The sequence below is a fragment of the Peromyscus eremicus genome, chromosome 5 (genome assembly GCF_949786415.1).
Source record: "Peromyscus eremicus chromosome 5, PerEre_H2_v1, whole genome shotgun sequence".
NCBI lineage: Eukaryota > Metazoa > Chordata > Mammalia > Rodentia > Cricetidae > Peromyscus > Peromyscus eremicus.
In genome coordinates this window covers 38,728,194-38,745,921 of record NC_081420.1, presented here as the reverse complement: position 1 = coordinate 38,745,921, position 17,728 = coordinate 38,728,194, and the positions used below count along the sequence as shown (strand labels likewise).

General features: G+C 44.1%; 1 protein-coding gene across 2 annotated transcripts in view; it reads right to left on the bottom strand.

Moving 5' to 3' along the window:
* The window catches only part of Carmil1 (capping protein regulator and myosin 1 linker 1), a 294,654-nt gene that overhangs the window by 19,127 nt on the left and 257,799 nt on the right, over positions 1-17,728 (bottom strand). For both annotated transcript variants that reach the window (XM_059263261.1, XM_059263262.1), the window contains exons 30-32: positions 7,118-7,184; positions 6,353-6,549; positions 2,609-2,721 (exon numbers count right to left, since the gene is read on the bottom strand). In XM_059263261.1, the coding sequence (XP_059119244.1) occupies positions 2,609-2,721; positions 6,353-6,549; positions 7,118-7,184 (377 nt within the window). The remainder of the gene's footprint in view (positions 1-2,608; positions 2,722-6,352; positions 6,550-7,117; positions 7,185-17,728) is intronic.

Genomic DNA, 17,728 nt, shown 5'->3' with positions numbered 1-17,728 from the left:
CAGAAATTACCATTAAATGAAGAAAGTCAGGAGAGAGGGAATTCAGGAGGGTCAGAGAGTAGCCAGGATACACTATCATTCTCGGTGGTCAGATGTTGACAGAATTACCATCTGAAGCCGAAAAATGAAAAATAGGGAAAAAGTATTGTATTTTTAAAAAGTGAAAGCAAGGTTAACAGTTAATGGAATAAACACCAGTTGCTTCTGGGGAGCAGGGAGCGGGAAAAGAAATGGGAATTTTTATTTAAAGTCTTGTAGTTCACTTGACATTTAAAAGTATGAGCACATGACACTGAATATCAAACTTTCTTTGCTAATTTATGTTTTACCTAATGCCATGCCCTACAATACCATAGGAAAATGCAGTTAAACAATTACAAGTTTTTGTAGGTCCCATCAACAGTTGATGAAAGCTGAGCTATCTAGTCGTGCACACAGAAACATGACCAGAATTCTGCGCTCACATCTTTGCGGAAACAAACGGTCCATGTGACAAATGCACCCAGATATCATTCAAAGACAATTGAAGAACAAAGCCACCTGATCAAGAGAGGAAATCACTGTGGGGCAGGTGTGACAGAGCACGTGGTCCACACCCAGTGCTCACACGTTTCCCACTAATACGGACTCTAGGTTGAAGAAGAGCCAGCAAATGGTGTCTGTAATTACAGAGATAGGTCAATTGTCTTGATGTGTTTATCAGTAACTACTGGTAGCCAATAACTACTGCAGCCTGCACTAAGGTTCTGAAGTTCCTGCATGTGGCAGCGTACACCTGGAACCCCAGCATGTGGGAAGCTGAGGCAGGAGGATGACTGAGAGTATCAATTTACCCTGGACTGCTTAGCAAATTCCACACTAGTATGAGATACACTGTGAAACTGTCTCAAAAACAAAATAAATAGCAATGCAAACAATAAAAAAATAACAAAATATAAAGCAATAAAATTTTCTGAAGTGATAAGGAAAAAAAATAAGACCCAGATATTGGTCTTGAACAGTATTCTGTGTGAGGTAGACAGCAATTCATCATGAGGGAATTTTCCATTTTGTTCTGTATTGGTGTTTCTTGACTATTTTAAGCTGAAAATGTAGCCCTCTAGTCCTTGTATTCTAAAACCACCAGACCAAACACTCTTGAAGATGTATATGGGTTGGGGGGTGGGGAAGAGGCATGATGCCAGGAATCAGCAGGATTTGATTTGTGGGAATGAAGCATTATAGGAAACTATCAAAGAATAAATGACATATTTGGTGGGTCTTGAAAGACAGAATCCTGCCGAGTTATGCTATGCTAAGCTGCAAGACTAGTGTCAATGACAAGCAAGAATCAGGCGTTAAAGCCTACAAGCGTCTATAAGCTCCACTGCCATGGATATGGGACTTCACTTATTTCTACTTGGCCATCCTGCAGAGGATAGATAAGACTCATCCATCACAGCCCAGAGGAGCTCTTCCCTAGCTCTCCTGCCTGCCTGCCCTCAGCTATGGGCAAAGCTTACTGCATTCCTGAACTTCATCTCTAAGGTGAAACATTCTTCACAAACATAACCCAAGCTTGGAGTCTGTTCTGAGATGGATCAGCTTTCAGTAACAGATCAAATCACTTCAGAAAAATCATGTATAAAGACAGGAGTGTTTTAAGTTGAACAATATAGCTCAGGCTGACCTGCAATTCACTATGTATTCCAGGCTGACTTCAAATTTATATCAATCCTCCTGCCCCAATCTCTGAGTGCTACGACTATGCACCACCACACCAGCTCAAGTTAAAGTATCACTGAACTCTCTTCTAAGGAAGCAACACCCTAGTAATAAGGAAATGTAGAGAAAAGTCTTTAGAGGGCCCAGTCGTTACTTTCCCTCTTGTGATGAAATACCCAGAGACCAAAGCTATTTAAGGAAGGAAGGGTTTGCTTTGGCTCACAGTTCCAGCGTACAGCCCAGGGTCCAGAGGCAGTCACAGGTATAGTGTGAGTTGTACGCATACAAGAAGGAGGGAGCACGCTCAGCTGGCTTTTTCCTTTTCATGTAGTCTGCGGCTGGATGCAATACCGCCACCAGCAATGGGGGGGGGGGCCCTGCACCTTCCCCTCTCAATGAACGTGATCTAGATAACCCCTCACAGGCATGCTTAGAGGCTTGCCTTGTCTAGAGATGACCTAAAGCCTGTCGAGCTGACAAAACCAACCACAGCATAGGGTAAGTCGGAGGACCCTACACCACCTCTCCCGTCATTTTACTGCCCAACCTGCCAGCAAATCAAATTATGAATAAGAAAGTTCAAAGGATGCTCACTGCCCTGAAACAGAACCTTCCAGGTGAGTGTGAGAAAAGCCCCTGGATAGCAGATGTTTGGTCTGGACGTGATGTGAACTGCTATGCAACAGGTCCCACAGTTGGTTCAGCAGGTCAGAGGTAAAAGCTTGAGAGTTTGAATTTCAAACTAGTTCCCAAGCAACACCAATGATGCTCAGTTAGAGACCACATTTTATAAATTCAAACGGTAAATCTCTTGTATGAGACTGTGATGCCTAGATAAATTATAATCATTAGCCATTTAGATATGAATGAAATACTATTTTTAATGAAATGACTAGAAACTTACTTGCTATCCATTTTAGTCACTTTCTTGGTGAAAAATTCATCTACACCTTCATCCACTCTGCCCATGAGGCCGTTCTGTTCTCCATCATGGGGGATGATGCTGATGTTACAGATCTGCAAAACAAACAGGACCTCACTCCACAGTCAATTCAGTGTACCTTCGGTTCTGTCGGACTCAACAACCTACAACACAGCCATGACTCATTACAATAGGGACCGTGTGATTTACAGGAACAGAGGCCAGGTGTAGAACCATAACCTAGTGAGGAAAAAAAACAGGTTTATAGACGTGCTAAGCATGGTATGGCTGTAGATGGGAACAGGTTTTGAGACAATCTCTGCTAGCAGCCCTGGCTGGCCTGTAACTCATTATGTACATCAGTCTGGTTTTGAACTGGCAGTTGTCTGGCTTTTGCCTCACTAGGGCTGGGATTACAGGCAGGAATCACCACATTCACCCAGGAAACAGGTTTACAAAATGTAGTGTAAACAATGCATGATGGGGGACTTGTATGGCTGGACCTAATAGGCTGTGAAAAGTTCATGCTTGTAAAATGCTACAAAGTAAGAACCCAATTATAATGTCAGTAGCAGGAGTCAAGAGGACAGCGAGGAGTAGCTTCCTCTAGCGGCCTCACCAACCACTCCCCTTCTCGAGCCAACAAATAAAGGGTTATATTTTTCTCATTCAGTTCCTCCCCTTACCCCTCTTTGCTTTTCCCGCTTTCAAAACGGAATTCCTAGCTGGCCCCCGAGTTCTCTGGTAGTATGGAGAGCATAGAGGCTCCAGAGATGGAGGGAAAAGCTGAACAAAGTGCAGCTCCTCCCCTCCCCCAGGAGCAGCAGCTTAAAGGGCTGGGCTGCACCTCCTAGCCCCTGCAACGCACCCCTGCACTCCTGCCATTTTAGAGATAAAGAACAGAGGAGACACCCAGCATGGCTGGATATATCCCAAGAGGCGCTTTAAAAGGCAGCAGTGAAAGGGAAGCTCAGGTAGAGCTGGCCCGGGAAGAGCAGCCCAAACCCAGACTACGATGAAGAGAATCAGGTCAGTGGAGTTCAAGACCAAAAGCACATGCCACTCATATTTGGGTTATTTCCTTAAAGGAGAGTTCGCATTTTTACATTGACAGTGTTTATGCAATCTTGTTAATTTTGGCATGAAAATCAGAGTGACAGCATTATTAGTTTTGGCTCAGTGACAGTGACATGTGGGCATCTGAACCAGCCTCGGCTTTCAGAAGTCTGATGTCTAGGGCAGCTCAGTGGTGCGGTAGAGGTCAAAGGCAGACTTCAGACATGCCAAGGTCAACTCAGGACGAGCTGGTTCTACATAGGCCTGGCAAAAAACCTGATGGTCACATCAGACAACTGTTGAGACTAACACTAGTAAGGAAAGCAGCCTAAACTATTTTGTTCGGTTACGTTTCTCTCCAGCTTTTTGCTTCTTCCTGATGCTAACCTGGAAAATGTGAGTGACCCCCACACACATGTAAGGGTGTTGTAAGAGACAGTACTCAGGAAACAGTGAGCCTTGAGAAATCATATGGTAATGAATGGACCTTCACTGTATATCCAAGAATGACCACAGTCCTCTGCTCCCCTGTAGTACTTCTTATTTTTCAGAGGGCCTCATGTAGCCCAGGCTAGCTTCCAGGGAGACGTGCACTGAAGGATGTCCTTGTGGTCCTGATTCACCTCTCTGGCCCTCACAACCTTTGGGGTTTCAGGCAAGAACCGCCATGCCGGTTCTTTTTAGTTTTTTAAATGCAGGAAGAAAGAATAACTTGTACATGACTGTGTGGTTTGATAAATGAATCATAAAAGCAAAATGAATAAGCAAGTGCACAAACCCACAAAATGTTTCTCTCCAAGGGTACAGAGACACTGAACCCATCGTTTCTCATTGAAGTAATGCTGCTAATGATTGCAGAAGTGATAGCTGAAGAGGGGCCATTTACACAGCAGCAATCTAGAGTACAGAGTCCGAGCCAGCACAGGGGAAGGTGTCTCTTTCTTGATCTGATAAGCATCTCTCCCTTATTTAAAATAGCAATAAGTGCTTATACATCTAAGCTTGCATAATGCTGTTGCAAGACTCCAAAATCAAATAAGCTGGAAAGGAAACTATGAAACTATGCCCAGCTCTTCAGATTCAAATCAATACACCTAAACACCAGTCTTCTAAAGTAACCTATAGACCACGAGGACAAGTGCAGAAAGCCTTGAACCTCTGTGCTTTCAGCTACCCCCAAGTATCCATCAAACCCTGGGGGCACTCACTGCTTTGTACTCTCAACCCATAGCATCGGGCACATTCCTATAGTCACAGGCCATGCCTCCCTGGAATTCACAGGCGAAGAGGAGAGAGCTGGGGATATGTGATGAGAGCTATCCCAGGGTAAATACCGATTTCCATGGTGGGTGTCACATGCCCTGTGCCAAGCACAAATCCGTGAGAATCACTTTCCCCTGAAGCGTTCACCTCTGGAGGACCAGAGGGAAGAGGCAAGGAGAGCTTCCTGGAAGAAGTTTTGTTTCCATGGAGATTGGAAAGACCTGCCAATCATCATCAGCTCCAGGGAAAGAAAGCAGTAAGAAAAGAGGATGGAGAGAAGCCAGCATCCAGGATGGGAGTTGGGGATGACTGAGTGGGTGGTGGTGGTGTGGAGTGGCAGGCACAGCCAGGTTTGCCTGTGGTTTGTTTTCCTTTGTTTGAGACAGGGTCTCTCTATGTAGCCTTGGCAGGCCTGGAACGCTTGCTATATAGACCAGGTTTGCCTTGAACTCAAGGAAATTCACCTACCTCTGTCTCCTACGTGCTGGGATTAAAGAGATGTGCCACTATGCCCAGCTACAGCCAGATTTTTAATATGTCAGCTGGTGAGACCCCACAGGGGACAGAGGATAAACAGGGAAAAGCAGGGTGACAGAGAAGACAAGGTCCTAGTTTAGAAATTGCTTAGCCTGAGGTGTTCCAGAACATTCCAGATCTGAAAAAGCAGAGCTCTGTGGGGGGGGGGCCATTCCCCCCCCCCACATTTCCCCAGAGTGCTCTTGAGTAGAAGCAGCAGGAAATATTAATTAGAAGGATAGAAGGGAGAGAAATAGATAGAAAATACAGGATAGACTCAGGAGGGCCTGGATCCTAATCCATTGGCCTTGACTGTCTCTGCCCTAGGATATTTAAAGGAATGCCAAGGGGTGGAGCAAAAGACCTCCCCTCAGAACAGCCAAGTGCAGACCATCTCTGACACCTGCACTCAGGCCCGTGGTCCAATCATCCTCTTTATGCAGACCTGCTGGGTAAAGCCACCAGGAACCTGAAAATGGGCTCCAACAGCTCTGGAAATGGGTTCACATGGAATCAGCCAGCAGCAAAGAAGATACACAAGGCCAGGCCAGAGAGCCCAGGACCTCTTTTTTCTTTTGTATGTACATGCATGTTCATATATGTGAGTGCTAGCATACAGGCAGCAGTTGGAGGACAATCTTAGGTGTCAGTCACTACCTTCATTGAGAGAGAGTCACTTTGCTGTCTGTTGCTGCATATGCCAGGCTAGCAGGCCCAAGGACTTCTGGGGATTCGCCTGTCTCCATCTCTGATGGTTTAAAGGAGAAATACCCCTGTAGGCACACATATTTGAACGTTTATTTGATCCCCAGGTAGTGGTACTATTTCTAGTTCCGGAACCTTTAGGAGGTGGAGGAAAGGAGGGGCCTGGGGAGGCCTGTGGACACCCACCGCTGCCTGTGTGGGCTGCTGCTTCTTGTTCCGCTTGGGCCGTAACTTGGTGAAGTGTTCCAGCCTCCTGCCTTCCTCTGAGGGCAGCTCAGAAATGAACCCCGAGCTTCGCTTCTCCTGCCGGACTGATGGGAAAGGCGGGTCTTCGATGTGAATCGGAACCTCTTCCAGAGCTTTGTCAAGATCAAACTCCATTTCTGAAATAAAACAGAGCCCAAAGCAAAGGGTGATGCAAAGAGTATAATAGAAAATTCCCCAGTCCCAGCACTGGGGAAGCTGAGGCAGGAGGATTGCTGAGTCTAGGCCAACCTGGGGTACACACTCAGACCTTCTCAAAAACAGAACAAGAACAGGAAGAAAAGAGAGGAGGAAAGGCAGGGGAGGAGGGAGAAAGGAAGAATAGAGAAGCCCAGTTCCATCACGAGCAATAATAAAGCCCTAAGAAATCTATACAAGTCATTTTTTTTTTTTTTTGCTTTGTTCTGTTTTTCAGGCAGGATCTCGCTCTGGAGCCAGGCTAGCCTGGAACTCACCATGTGCCCAGGCTGACCTCCAATTCACATCCATCCTCCTACCTTAGTCTCACAAGATTATAGGAAAAAGTAAACATACCTGGCCTCTAAAAGTGATTTCTAAGTCTACTGCCCCTCACCAATTACCCAAATCTTTCTCAAGTTATAGAGTGGACCCCTGTGGAAAGTGTGAGCTCCCTGCTGGGATGTTTTCCAGCTACAAGGAAGTGGCTGGCATTGGTACCACACTCACCGAACGCCCTGGAGACAGGCCGCAGCATTCGGCTATGGATGCTCTTCCTCTTGGACTTGGGAGTCATCTGGCAATCAGACAGAGGCAGTACTTAGGTGAGCATAGAAACGTGTCTCAAACTCCAAGGCCCCAGGGATCAGCTGGTTAAACTAGGTTCCTGCTTCACAATGGCTCCACTGGAACAGCTGCTCGGTGGATTCAGGAGATGCAGAGACGGATTTCTAAATGTTTAGAACTTTCCCGAGTGATTCAGTCAACTGCTCTTTTATCCTACACCTCTAACCAGTTAAAATCTATTCCTATGGCTGAAAAGAACAGGGAATGATAATTTAACTCTAAGGCATACGTGAGAATGTCAGAATGGAGATAAAGAATCAGACTCGAGGACTGTAAAAATCAGTCACAAAGCCCCGAAAGAGATTATTCACGACTGTAATTGTCGGTTGTCACAGCAACACTGCTGCAGGTACACTGTATGCGGGCTCTGTGTGTCACTTCAGCACTTCAGGTAGCTCAACTCTTTGTTTCACAGTGTGTGATTAAAATTTTAGGATCATGTGCCACAACTCAAAACTCTCAGCTGGTACTTCTCAGTAAATGTCTTTAGATCCTGCTAGACAAATAAGTCCCAAAGCAAGGTCAAACTTGAGAACATCTTCCAAGTGTTGGCATCAAATATGGAGCATCCACCACCACCCACAACTGTCATTCATTACAGACCATCAATCACCAGTCACATCTGTCATCCAGTGTGGATCTTCCATCACCACCCACACTTGTCATCCAGCACAGGCCATTTACCGACAAGAACATTGTATCACAGTATGGATAATCCCCTGCCTCCTACACTAGTCATCCAGCATGGGTCATCTACCACCCATGGAAGTGTCACCCAGTGTGGCTCACCTACTACCACCCACAGCTGTCATTCGGCACGGGCCATCTGCCACCACGGGCCATCTGCCACCACTGGCACTGGCACCCAGTGTGGACCCTCCACTACCACCCAGAGCTATCTCCCTCAGAAGATAGACAGATGGTGAGGCTGGGTAGAACCTCAGGCATCAGCTATACAGATAAACTTGAAGGTCAATACCAAGTCATGGGATGGGTGAGAAACACTAACCAATCTGAGCTCTATAGAGGGTCTGGGCCAGGACCTGAACCAGCAACCTTCCTACTACACCATTGCTACCAATACAGATAATAGACTGCAGCTGTGTTTAAACCAGCACGATACTAATTTTTAAACTTCATTTGGGGGCAGGGAGGGAAGAAGAGGTGAGGGGTTTTGCTTTGTTTTTGAGACAAGGTCTTATTATGTAGCCTAGGCTAGCCTCAAACTCAAAATCCTCCTGACCCAGACTCTGATATGCTGGGATTTCAGACAGGTATCACCAAGCCTGGCTCAAAAAACTGACCCACATACAAATTAAGAGAAAACAGAGTTGAAAGAGTGCTGCATATGTTGATGAAATGGTTGTCAATTAAGGCTTCCTCCAAGTCTATGTTCTTTAAAAGAATAAACTGGCTCACACCGACCTGGAAAAGCAAACAGCTTTTCCGTTTTGACAGTTACCCTGGTTTTAATAAAAACAACAACAACAACAAAAAAATCAAACAAGCAAACAAAAAAAACCCCATTTGCTATTAAGTGTTAGGAGACTAGAGAGAAAAGCTGAGCAATGAGATTCCCACACAAATAACGGCTCTCCTGAAAGACCAGTGTGACTCTGGAAGCAGGCAGGCTGTGTGGGAAGAGCAGTGGCGTGGTCTGGAAAGCAACTCACTCCTCAGATTCAGCAAAAGTCTAGTAGGCATCTATTTATAAGAAGAATCTCTGCTAAGGCACATGGTGTGTTTAGTTCTCGAGAGTTTTATATACCTTTCATACACTCTCGGTAGTGAAAGGATCAACAGGGAAGCCAGGAACAAGGCATATGGTGTTCACCGATGATGGCAAACTCAAGGCCAGCCTGGACTTAACAAGTTTAAAGTGAGCCTTGCTTGACTACACATGACCCTGTCTGAAATACACACAAAAAAACTACACATTTCATCAGATAATCACTCATTTCGATAATCATAACTAGGAAAGAAGTTTAAAATGTAGGTGTACAGGAGACCTGAAGTTTTGTTTTCTTGTGCTTCAGGATTAGGTTTTTTTTCACAAAGAGCATTCACAGACAAAAACAGCCTAGCTCAGGATTTCACCTCCTTAAACCTAGTATGATAGGTAAGAAATACACGTGAAATGTGTCAAAATGGTAACATTTTGTGTATGTGCATATAGTAGCTTTAATATTTGAAAAAGGACACATGTATAATTTCATGTACAGATAAAGAATAGATAATATCTAGAGAAAGAAACTCATTTGCAGACTTGGTGACTGATCTGTAAATAAGTCATTTAGCTTAACCTAATTTTGGAGATACATAAAAACATGAAAGTCACTGGGCATTTCACTGGCTGACAGGGATCAGAATGGAATTAGTTTTCTTATTATAATTGTGTTTTCCAATGTTTCAAAGCCTGGTATTAAGTTCCAAATATCAGAAAAAAAAATGTCTTCTAAGTATACTCCACTGCATTCTTGCATTTTGAATGACCTAAGAGCAGAGAACTGCTACTTATGTTTCCCATAAAAGTCTTTTGCTGATCTTACCATTTCTGTTAGTTCCCAAGTTTTGCCATCCGTACAAAGGGCCGATGGTCTTTGGCCAAAGTGAGAAACTGTAGCTCAACTGCTTTCTACATCAAGAATGTGATCTACTTCTGGCCTGCAGTCCCACCGTGGAAGAGGCTGAAGCAGGGGGACTGCTGGAGTTTGAAGCCAGGGGGCTACACACAGACCCTGTTCCAAGGCAGTGAAGGACCCTCCAATGCCAATGGCTTCCACCCCTCTCTCTCATAAGGTTTACACATAACACAGAAGGAAAAAGAAAGTGGACTCCACCTCTCACGAGCGGGGCCTTTCCTTGTAATGCTTCCCTTCTCAGGGCTGGGGGAAAGTACAGACATTCTCAGGCTCACTTGCCTTGCTTATGACTTCATCCATCGCTCCTAAGTGAGGACATGTAAAGATGGACAGATTTTTTTGTACAAGGGCTTATTTAGCAGCAAATAGTCCAGCTTCTCTAGAAATCCACTTGTTTGCACAGTTCTTCCTCCTCCCAGTGGTTAGGTTGATAAACTGTAACCTCGGAGGAAGATGGCCGGGGCCCATCTTTAGACCTGTGCGTGCTCTTCTTTTGCGCCAAAAGGAAAGGGTTAATTCTTTCCGACTGTGCCTTAGCCCCCTTCCACTGTCCCTGCACACTTGTCAAAGCTAAGCACCTTTCCGAGTCAAGGAAATCCCAAGCTTCTCCCAGATGAAGGGCAAGGGCAGCTGAAGCAGAAGGAGCAGGCTAGCTTTCAGCCCAGACAGAACTAACTTTTAAAAATGCATCTTATGAGTAAGAAGGGGAAAATATGTTAAATCTTCATTTTAAAATGCAATTTTAGAAGGAAACCCTAAATATAGACTTTCTTATCTTGACACCATAAAGTGCCAATAAATCTGCACTGTGCTATAAGCGTGAACAGCATACCATGGCTGTTTCTCAAGAGACCAAAAGCAGGGTGGATATCTATATTACTTGGAAATCTTTCTCATTAGATCCAATTTTTATAATGTGGAAAACTATTCTGCATGTCACTCAACAAAGATTTGTCCACGGTCAACACAGTTTACAAAGTAATGACAGATCTTGGTTCACAACAGTTTCCCCCTCTCAGACCCACTTCTAACAGGTGATCTCTAAGCATACCAGTTTTTATAAATGAGACTTAAATTGCTTGAATCACCATGAAGATAGGATAAAGTAGTTTCTTTATTAAAGCATTTTTTATTTTTGCTAAGTTTTCACCAAGAGTATTATATAATGCTCTCATTCTAAACTCAAGAACCAAAATTATTTTTTTCTTCTGGAAAAAAGAAAAAAAAATAAACACCCCACCCCACCCCCCACCCCCCCACCCCCGCCCAAACACACACAAAATCTACAGTACCAGCTGAGAAGCAGATTAGAGACTAATCCGAGAAACAAATTATAATGCCAATTTTCTACAATCCTGGGCCTGCAACAAGCAATATGACAAGAATGAGAAATACTTGGGCATTTGCTCTGTGTGTCTTAAGAACTTCCTCCCTCCCTCAAACGCGGCACCCTCTTCACTGAAGCTCTCTCACTCTCAGGCACCCAGCTGGAGAGATTTTCAATTCATCCCCTGGTTTATTTAAGACCAAACCATCTGGTCAACCCCAATCCTGTCTCTAAATTAGTGCCTGTTTCATTCAGGATCTGCCGAGGGAATAACAGCATCTCCCGGGAGACCAGCCAGGCAGTGCAGAAGCAAATGGAGCGTGAGAATGCGAACCAGCACGGCCAGGGGCTGCAGCGCCACTGGAGGATACTTACACTTGTACAGCAGAGAGTCTCCATGCAGCAAAAGGAAAGGAAAAAAAATATGAATGGAAGAGAGACAAAGCAACAGCATTACGAGAAAAGAGGAGGGAGACAGACTGAACATAAACAAAGTAGAAAAAGCTAAAATACACAATAAGCCATCGCAGCAAAGGAACAGGGGGAGAGAAGTGCCAAGTTCACGGCGTAAAGCATCCAGCCAAGCTTTTAATAAGCAGCAGCACAGCTACAGCTTGAGAAATCGCAACATTCATACATAAAGATATTAACTCTTATTCTAAGCATGTCTCCAAATCCATGGTGACATCATCAGCTGCCAGGGAACTCAGTGGGCAGAACACTGGACAGATACTAGAACCCCCACACAGGTCTTGTCTTGGCCTGCAACAGTGTGGGGACTGTGAATCTTTGTGTAAGCACAGATGTCCCCTGAAAGGCCACTTTCATTGCATTTCAGGAGATAAGCATTTGCAATTCTCTCCCTCCCTCCATTATCAGAACTTCTTACACAGAATCTGATGCCATTGACCAGTCCAAGTGCAACTCAATATTTCCTGGTAGAAATGAACATTTTTACATTAAAACTTTAAATCCATTGGTCATCATTAACAGTTGTTAATACATCTTCCATTTTTAAAGTAAGGATAATATATTTTAAAAGGCCTACTTGAGTCATCAGTGTGTGTGAAAATAGCATGAGGTGACAGAGAATCCTTCTTAAGCTTCCAGAAGACATCTTTTGTGGAAGGCTCCCTACTCCATCTGTCTGAGGCTGTATTTTTCTTAGTTCTGTATTTCTTTTTTCTTTTCTTTCTTTCTTTTTTTTTTTTCGAGACAGGGTTTCTCTGTGTAGCTTTGCACCTTTCCTGGATCTCGCTCTGTAGACCAGGCTGGCCTCGAACTCACAAAGATCCGCCTGCCTCTGCCTCCTGAGTGCTGGGATTAAAAGCGTGCGCCCACCACCACCGCCCGGCTTAGTTCTGTATTTCATGTGTCAATTGTTCCCAACATAAAATGAAATGACAATATAGAGCTCCTCAGGCTGTGTGTGCAAACAGTGTGGGTCACTGCAGAAGAAAGGGAGGATGCAAGGAAAAACCATTTCCGAATACTATCCCTGCCATCATCCGTACTCACAGAAAGGCTTTAGCTGGCAATGTCAGGGGGAAAAGCTCACTCTCAGAACTCTAATTTCATACTGACTAAGCATTTTCCTGCAGACATGGTTCATTTTATGACCTATCAAGTGAGCTCAAAAACATCTTTGCTAAATGACAGGAAAAAGAGTAAAACTATATTTCCAAATCTTCAGTTGTCATGCCTGTGCTAACACACATGTCCCTGGAGCATCCACAAGTGTGACTATGGCTCCAAGTATGAGGAATCAGTCTTATAGATCATCTTAAGACTTCCCTTCTCTTCCTGAAAGATTGCTGTATCAGGACAAGTCCTCTGTCCAAACTACACCTCAATCACTACGAGTAACATTGAAGAGCCTTTCGGTTGGTTCATTTCCTAAAGCGACAGTTCCACGAAGAGGGAAACCATGGCAACCGAAAACTCAACATGTCGACACGGTGAAGACTTCACTCTCATGCCTGTAAGTTCTTGAAACTCACTTAGGCTGTCTTGATGTCACCACCTCCTCACAAAAGACAGGAAGGAGTTGTCAGTGGAAAGCAGCTCCTAGACCCAGGCATCCAGAGACGAGCTCAAACCTTGGATCTCCCATTGCTCAGCTATGGAATCTGGGCCAATGTTTTTTTGCAACATCGGGCTGGTTTTCCAGTTTAAAATAGATTATTGTGGGGATTAAATAAGATACAGACTATGAAGTGTTTACACAGCACCCAGCATGCTATGCTGGACCATCAGTGACCTCACTGAGCTTCCGTGATGGGTCCAGACTGGGAGTGAATATAGTCTTTCCCCCCTTTCTTCTCTCTTCTCAAAGGGAAGAGGAGGGTTGGGAGAGATTATGTGTAAAGTAGATTTTTTTCACAGAAAAAATACCTAGAATGAATCTAAAAGCCCCTGTTAGGGAATGATCAAAAGAAACAGGCAGGAAATATCAGTTGATAGATCCAAAAGTAAATAATGGAGCAGCAGCTAAAAGAAAAAAAATAGAGAGGGGTTGTTCTCAGCCTTCCTAATGCTGCGGCCCTTTAACACAGTTCCTCCCAATAAGAAAATTATTTCCTTGCTACTTCATAACGGTAATTTTGCTACTATTATGAAATGTAATATTTGATATGCACTCCCCCAAAGGGTCATAACCCACAGGTTGAAAACCACTGATATAGAACGGCATGAAGAAATCTCAAAACACTGTTCAGCAAACAGTTTCAGGAGGATACACGTTGGCATGCCAGCTACTTACATTCTAAAACCACCAGACCGTACTATCAGCTAGCTGCTCATGAACAGATGCACATTTAAACATGGAAAACAATGTGTCCTGTCAGACCCCGATGGTGCCTATGGGAAGAGGAAGACGAGAAAGATGGCTGGTAGTGGCCAAAGGGGGCCATTATGCTATTTGTAATGCTTCAGCTTAATCAAGGTTCTGCAAAGGTTACAGAATACCTACTGTGTGCTGGTTTCTCTTGGAGAAGGGACAGAATGGCAGTGAATAAAATATACTCCCATGCTGAGTTCGTGTTCTAGTTAGACCAAAGATGTTGGCATGCCAAAAGCTAGCTCATGAGGAGCTGGGAATACTGGCATTGAGCACTAGCCAGTATTATTTTAATAACTGTCCTGGTTTGCCCCCTCCCCAAACTAGAGTTATCTGAGAAGAGGGAACCACAACCGAGAAAACCCATGCCCCCATAATACTCGCCTGTAGGCAAACGTATGGGGCACTTTTCTTAGTTAATGATTGATATGGAGGGGCTCAGTAGGTGGTACCACCATGGAGCAGGTGCTCTGGGGTGGATAAGCCAGCAGGCTGAGCAAGTCATGAAGAACAAACCAGTAAGCAGCATCCTTCCATGGCTTCTGCTTGACTTCCTGCCCCAACTTCCCTCAGTTAGCCATGGAGTGGGACCTGAGACCTGTAAGCGGAAATAAACTTTCCTCTCCAAGTCGCTTTTGGTCGTGGTATTTTGTCACAGCAACAGAAGCCCTAACTGAGACAAACAACTCAAGATGTTTGTTCACAATCACTCCAACCCATGGAAAGGAATCACTCTACATACAGGGTAACTACTGACAGTCTGGGCTTACTCCTATAAGAGCTCAACGGAACACCCCACACACTACCTCCAAGGCCACCTCCTGATAGGTGTTGATGATGAAATGACCTAGCAGATCAAAAGAATTTGGGAAAAGAAAATAATGTACTATAATAGGCAGGAAGAAATTTATACATTTCTTAAAATAACTCAGGGTTGTTTTACACGAATAAGTATTTTTGTTTAACACTACTGTTAACTCATGTTTTTCCAGAAAAGCTGCCTTCCAGCACTCAGGAGACAACATTCTTTTGAACTCAAGATCCAAATAAATACCAAGGTCCAGTATCACAGCCACATTTTTCATTTACTTCAATGAAAACTTCTCAAGAGAGATGGATTTTAAAAAAAATCAATATGAGTTCCAACGGCACTGGTGTTTATCCCATTTAACAAAAAGATATAAATCTTTTGTCAGACATTTAGTACTTCCTATTAAGCCAGCAAATCTGACTTCAAGAACTGTCCCAGACCAGGTGAGATGAGGGGCAAACTCTCAGAACCATAGGAGATGGGGGGTCCAACTCCAAGGGCAGCAGCTTGGGCAATGGGACCCCCCAGCAGAGGGGCTGCCCCAGGCCCACATATCCCAACTACAAGTAGGTGCTGGCCAAGTAGATGTACCTTTTGTAAATGAGTGTAGAGCACAAACAGGAGGTATCTAGTTGGAGATAAATACTTTTTATAAGTTAATGGCCAGAACATTTATTATAGCATCTTTTATTACAAAAAATAGGGATTTTTGTTGTTGTTTTCAGATAGGGTCTGTGCAGCCTTGACTGTCCTAGAACCCATATGTACACACAGGTTGGCCTCAAACTCACAAAGATCTGCTAGGCTCTGCTTCCAGAGTACTGGGATAAAGTCATACACCACCACACCCAGCTATGGAATGTTTAAATATATAGAAGGATGCTTTTTGAAACATCTTAACCGTTGTACTAAAAACAGATCTAGAAAGATGGTATAAATTTGGCTGAAATAAGAGAACGCCTAGAGACGAGCTCAAAAGCTTCCTGTGGGGCACCTCCTTCCCACCTCACTTCCGAAACATCTATTGGAGGACGAAATGAACATCTTCAGGTAGGAAAGATAAGCCTGGAGGAAGCTGGTAAGTGCATGAGCAAACTGAATCAGTTTCAGTTCCACATGTTACACAGCTGTAATTACAACCACGGTATGAAAGGGGCATTAGGCACAAAGGTAAGACTGAGGACGGTCTACTCCAAGGCCAATCCTTCCAGGACTGGCCACTGCTCAGCAGTTGAGCACTCACCTAGCGTGTGTAAGGCTCAGAGTTCAGTGTCCAGCACTGAGGGAGACAACAGGAAAACAAAACAGCAAAAACCAAACAGTCCTTTAAACCGGACACATCCACCCGACTCCGTCTTTCCATTCTCGTCTCACATTCGTACGATAAAATCTTCCTCATGGACTCTCACTCAGGGGTCATAAACCGGCATCCACTTCTTGGACATTAGACTCTTCAAATGTGTACATCTACTCTTTCAACTATGTAAACACTTCCAATTTTATGAAGAGAGGGGAAATATATACAAGTACTCTTTCCTTGTGCTTACCAGGTGGCATTTCTGTCACTCCCAATCACCTTACGTCCTTCATTTGACCCGTCATCGCAAATTTACACATACAGACTTTATTGCAACCATTTATTACATTTACTTATGTAAGTGTGTGTGTGTGTGTGTGTGTGTGTGTGTGTGTGTGTGTGTGGTGTGTGTTTGTATGTGTGCCAAAGCACATGTGTGGAGGTCAAAGGTCAGCCTGCAGAAGCCAACTCTCTCCTTCTGCCATGTGGGGCCTGGTGACTGACCTCAGGTTGTCAGACTTGGGAATAAGCACCTTTAGCTGCTGAGCCATCTTGCCATGGTGGAAACATTCAAAGGTTAGTATTTTTATATTTCTTCCTTATGTACCTCTATATAATCATCCCAGAAATGATGTACTCCTTTATGACCACACAATTGGTGACTCAAAAAAAATTAATAGTCATCACATAATATGCAATCCACATACTATAGTCTATGTTCAAATTTCCTCAATTAGGATTCTTTTAGGTTTTTTCTTTGAGACAGGGTCACAAGTAGCCCAGGCTGGCCTCAAACTTCCATGTAGCTGAAGATGATGCTGAACTGATCTTCCTGCCTCTACAATCTACGCGCTGGCATATGCCAGTACACTCAGTCTCCCTCAATTATCTTTCAAACATATAAACCCCTCCTCTTTAGATCCAGAACCTAATGGAGAATTGCCCATTATGTGTAAGAATGTATCTTTAACCTCTTTTATCTAACCCAGCACCTCCTCTTTCCCCTACCTCAACTCAGCTTTTCTTCCGTCCATTTTCTCATAATAAGATGCAGGTTAAAACAGTTTGGGCAGGAATTTTACACAGCGGGAGCTGTGACCTGCTGAGTCAGTCACAACAGGTAGCCTGCATCAGGTGGGCCCACCATTGTTGAGGATACCCTTGGGTCACTTGATTGGAGTGGGGACTTCCCGGTGCTTCATTGTCAAGTGCCATTCCTCTGTGATTAATAGCTGCTCTAGAAAGTGCAGCTCCCAGTCCCTGCAGAAGAGCCTACTTATAAGCAACTACTGGCAATTCTTGCCTTAATTAGTGAACACAATGAGAGCTGCAAAAATGGAATTTTCTACTGCTTTCTCTTTCCTGTATCTATTAGTTACCCCTCTTCTCTTATGTCCCCTGGAGCCACTGCTTTCTTGATACTTTTTTTGAGCATTACTACGAACAAGTGTATTTTTTTAAAAAATTAATTCAGTGTATCCTAAGATTTTACAATCACTGTTCTTTCCGGCACTCAGTGTCCCACCGCATCTATTCGATCCTCCCCACATGTCCTTTGAGATGATCTCTTTGGATACA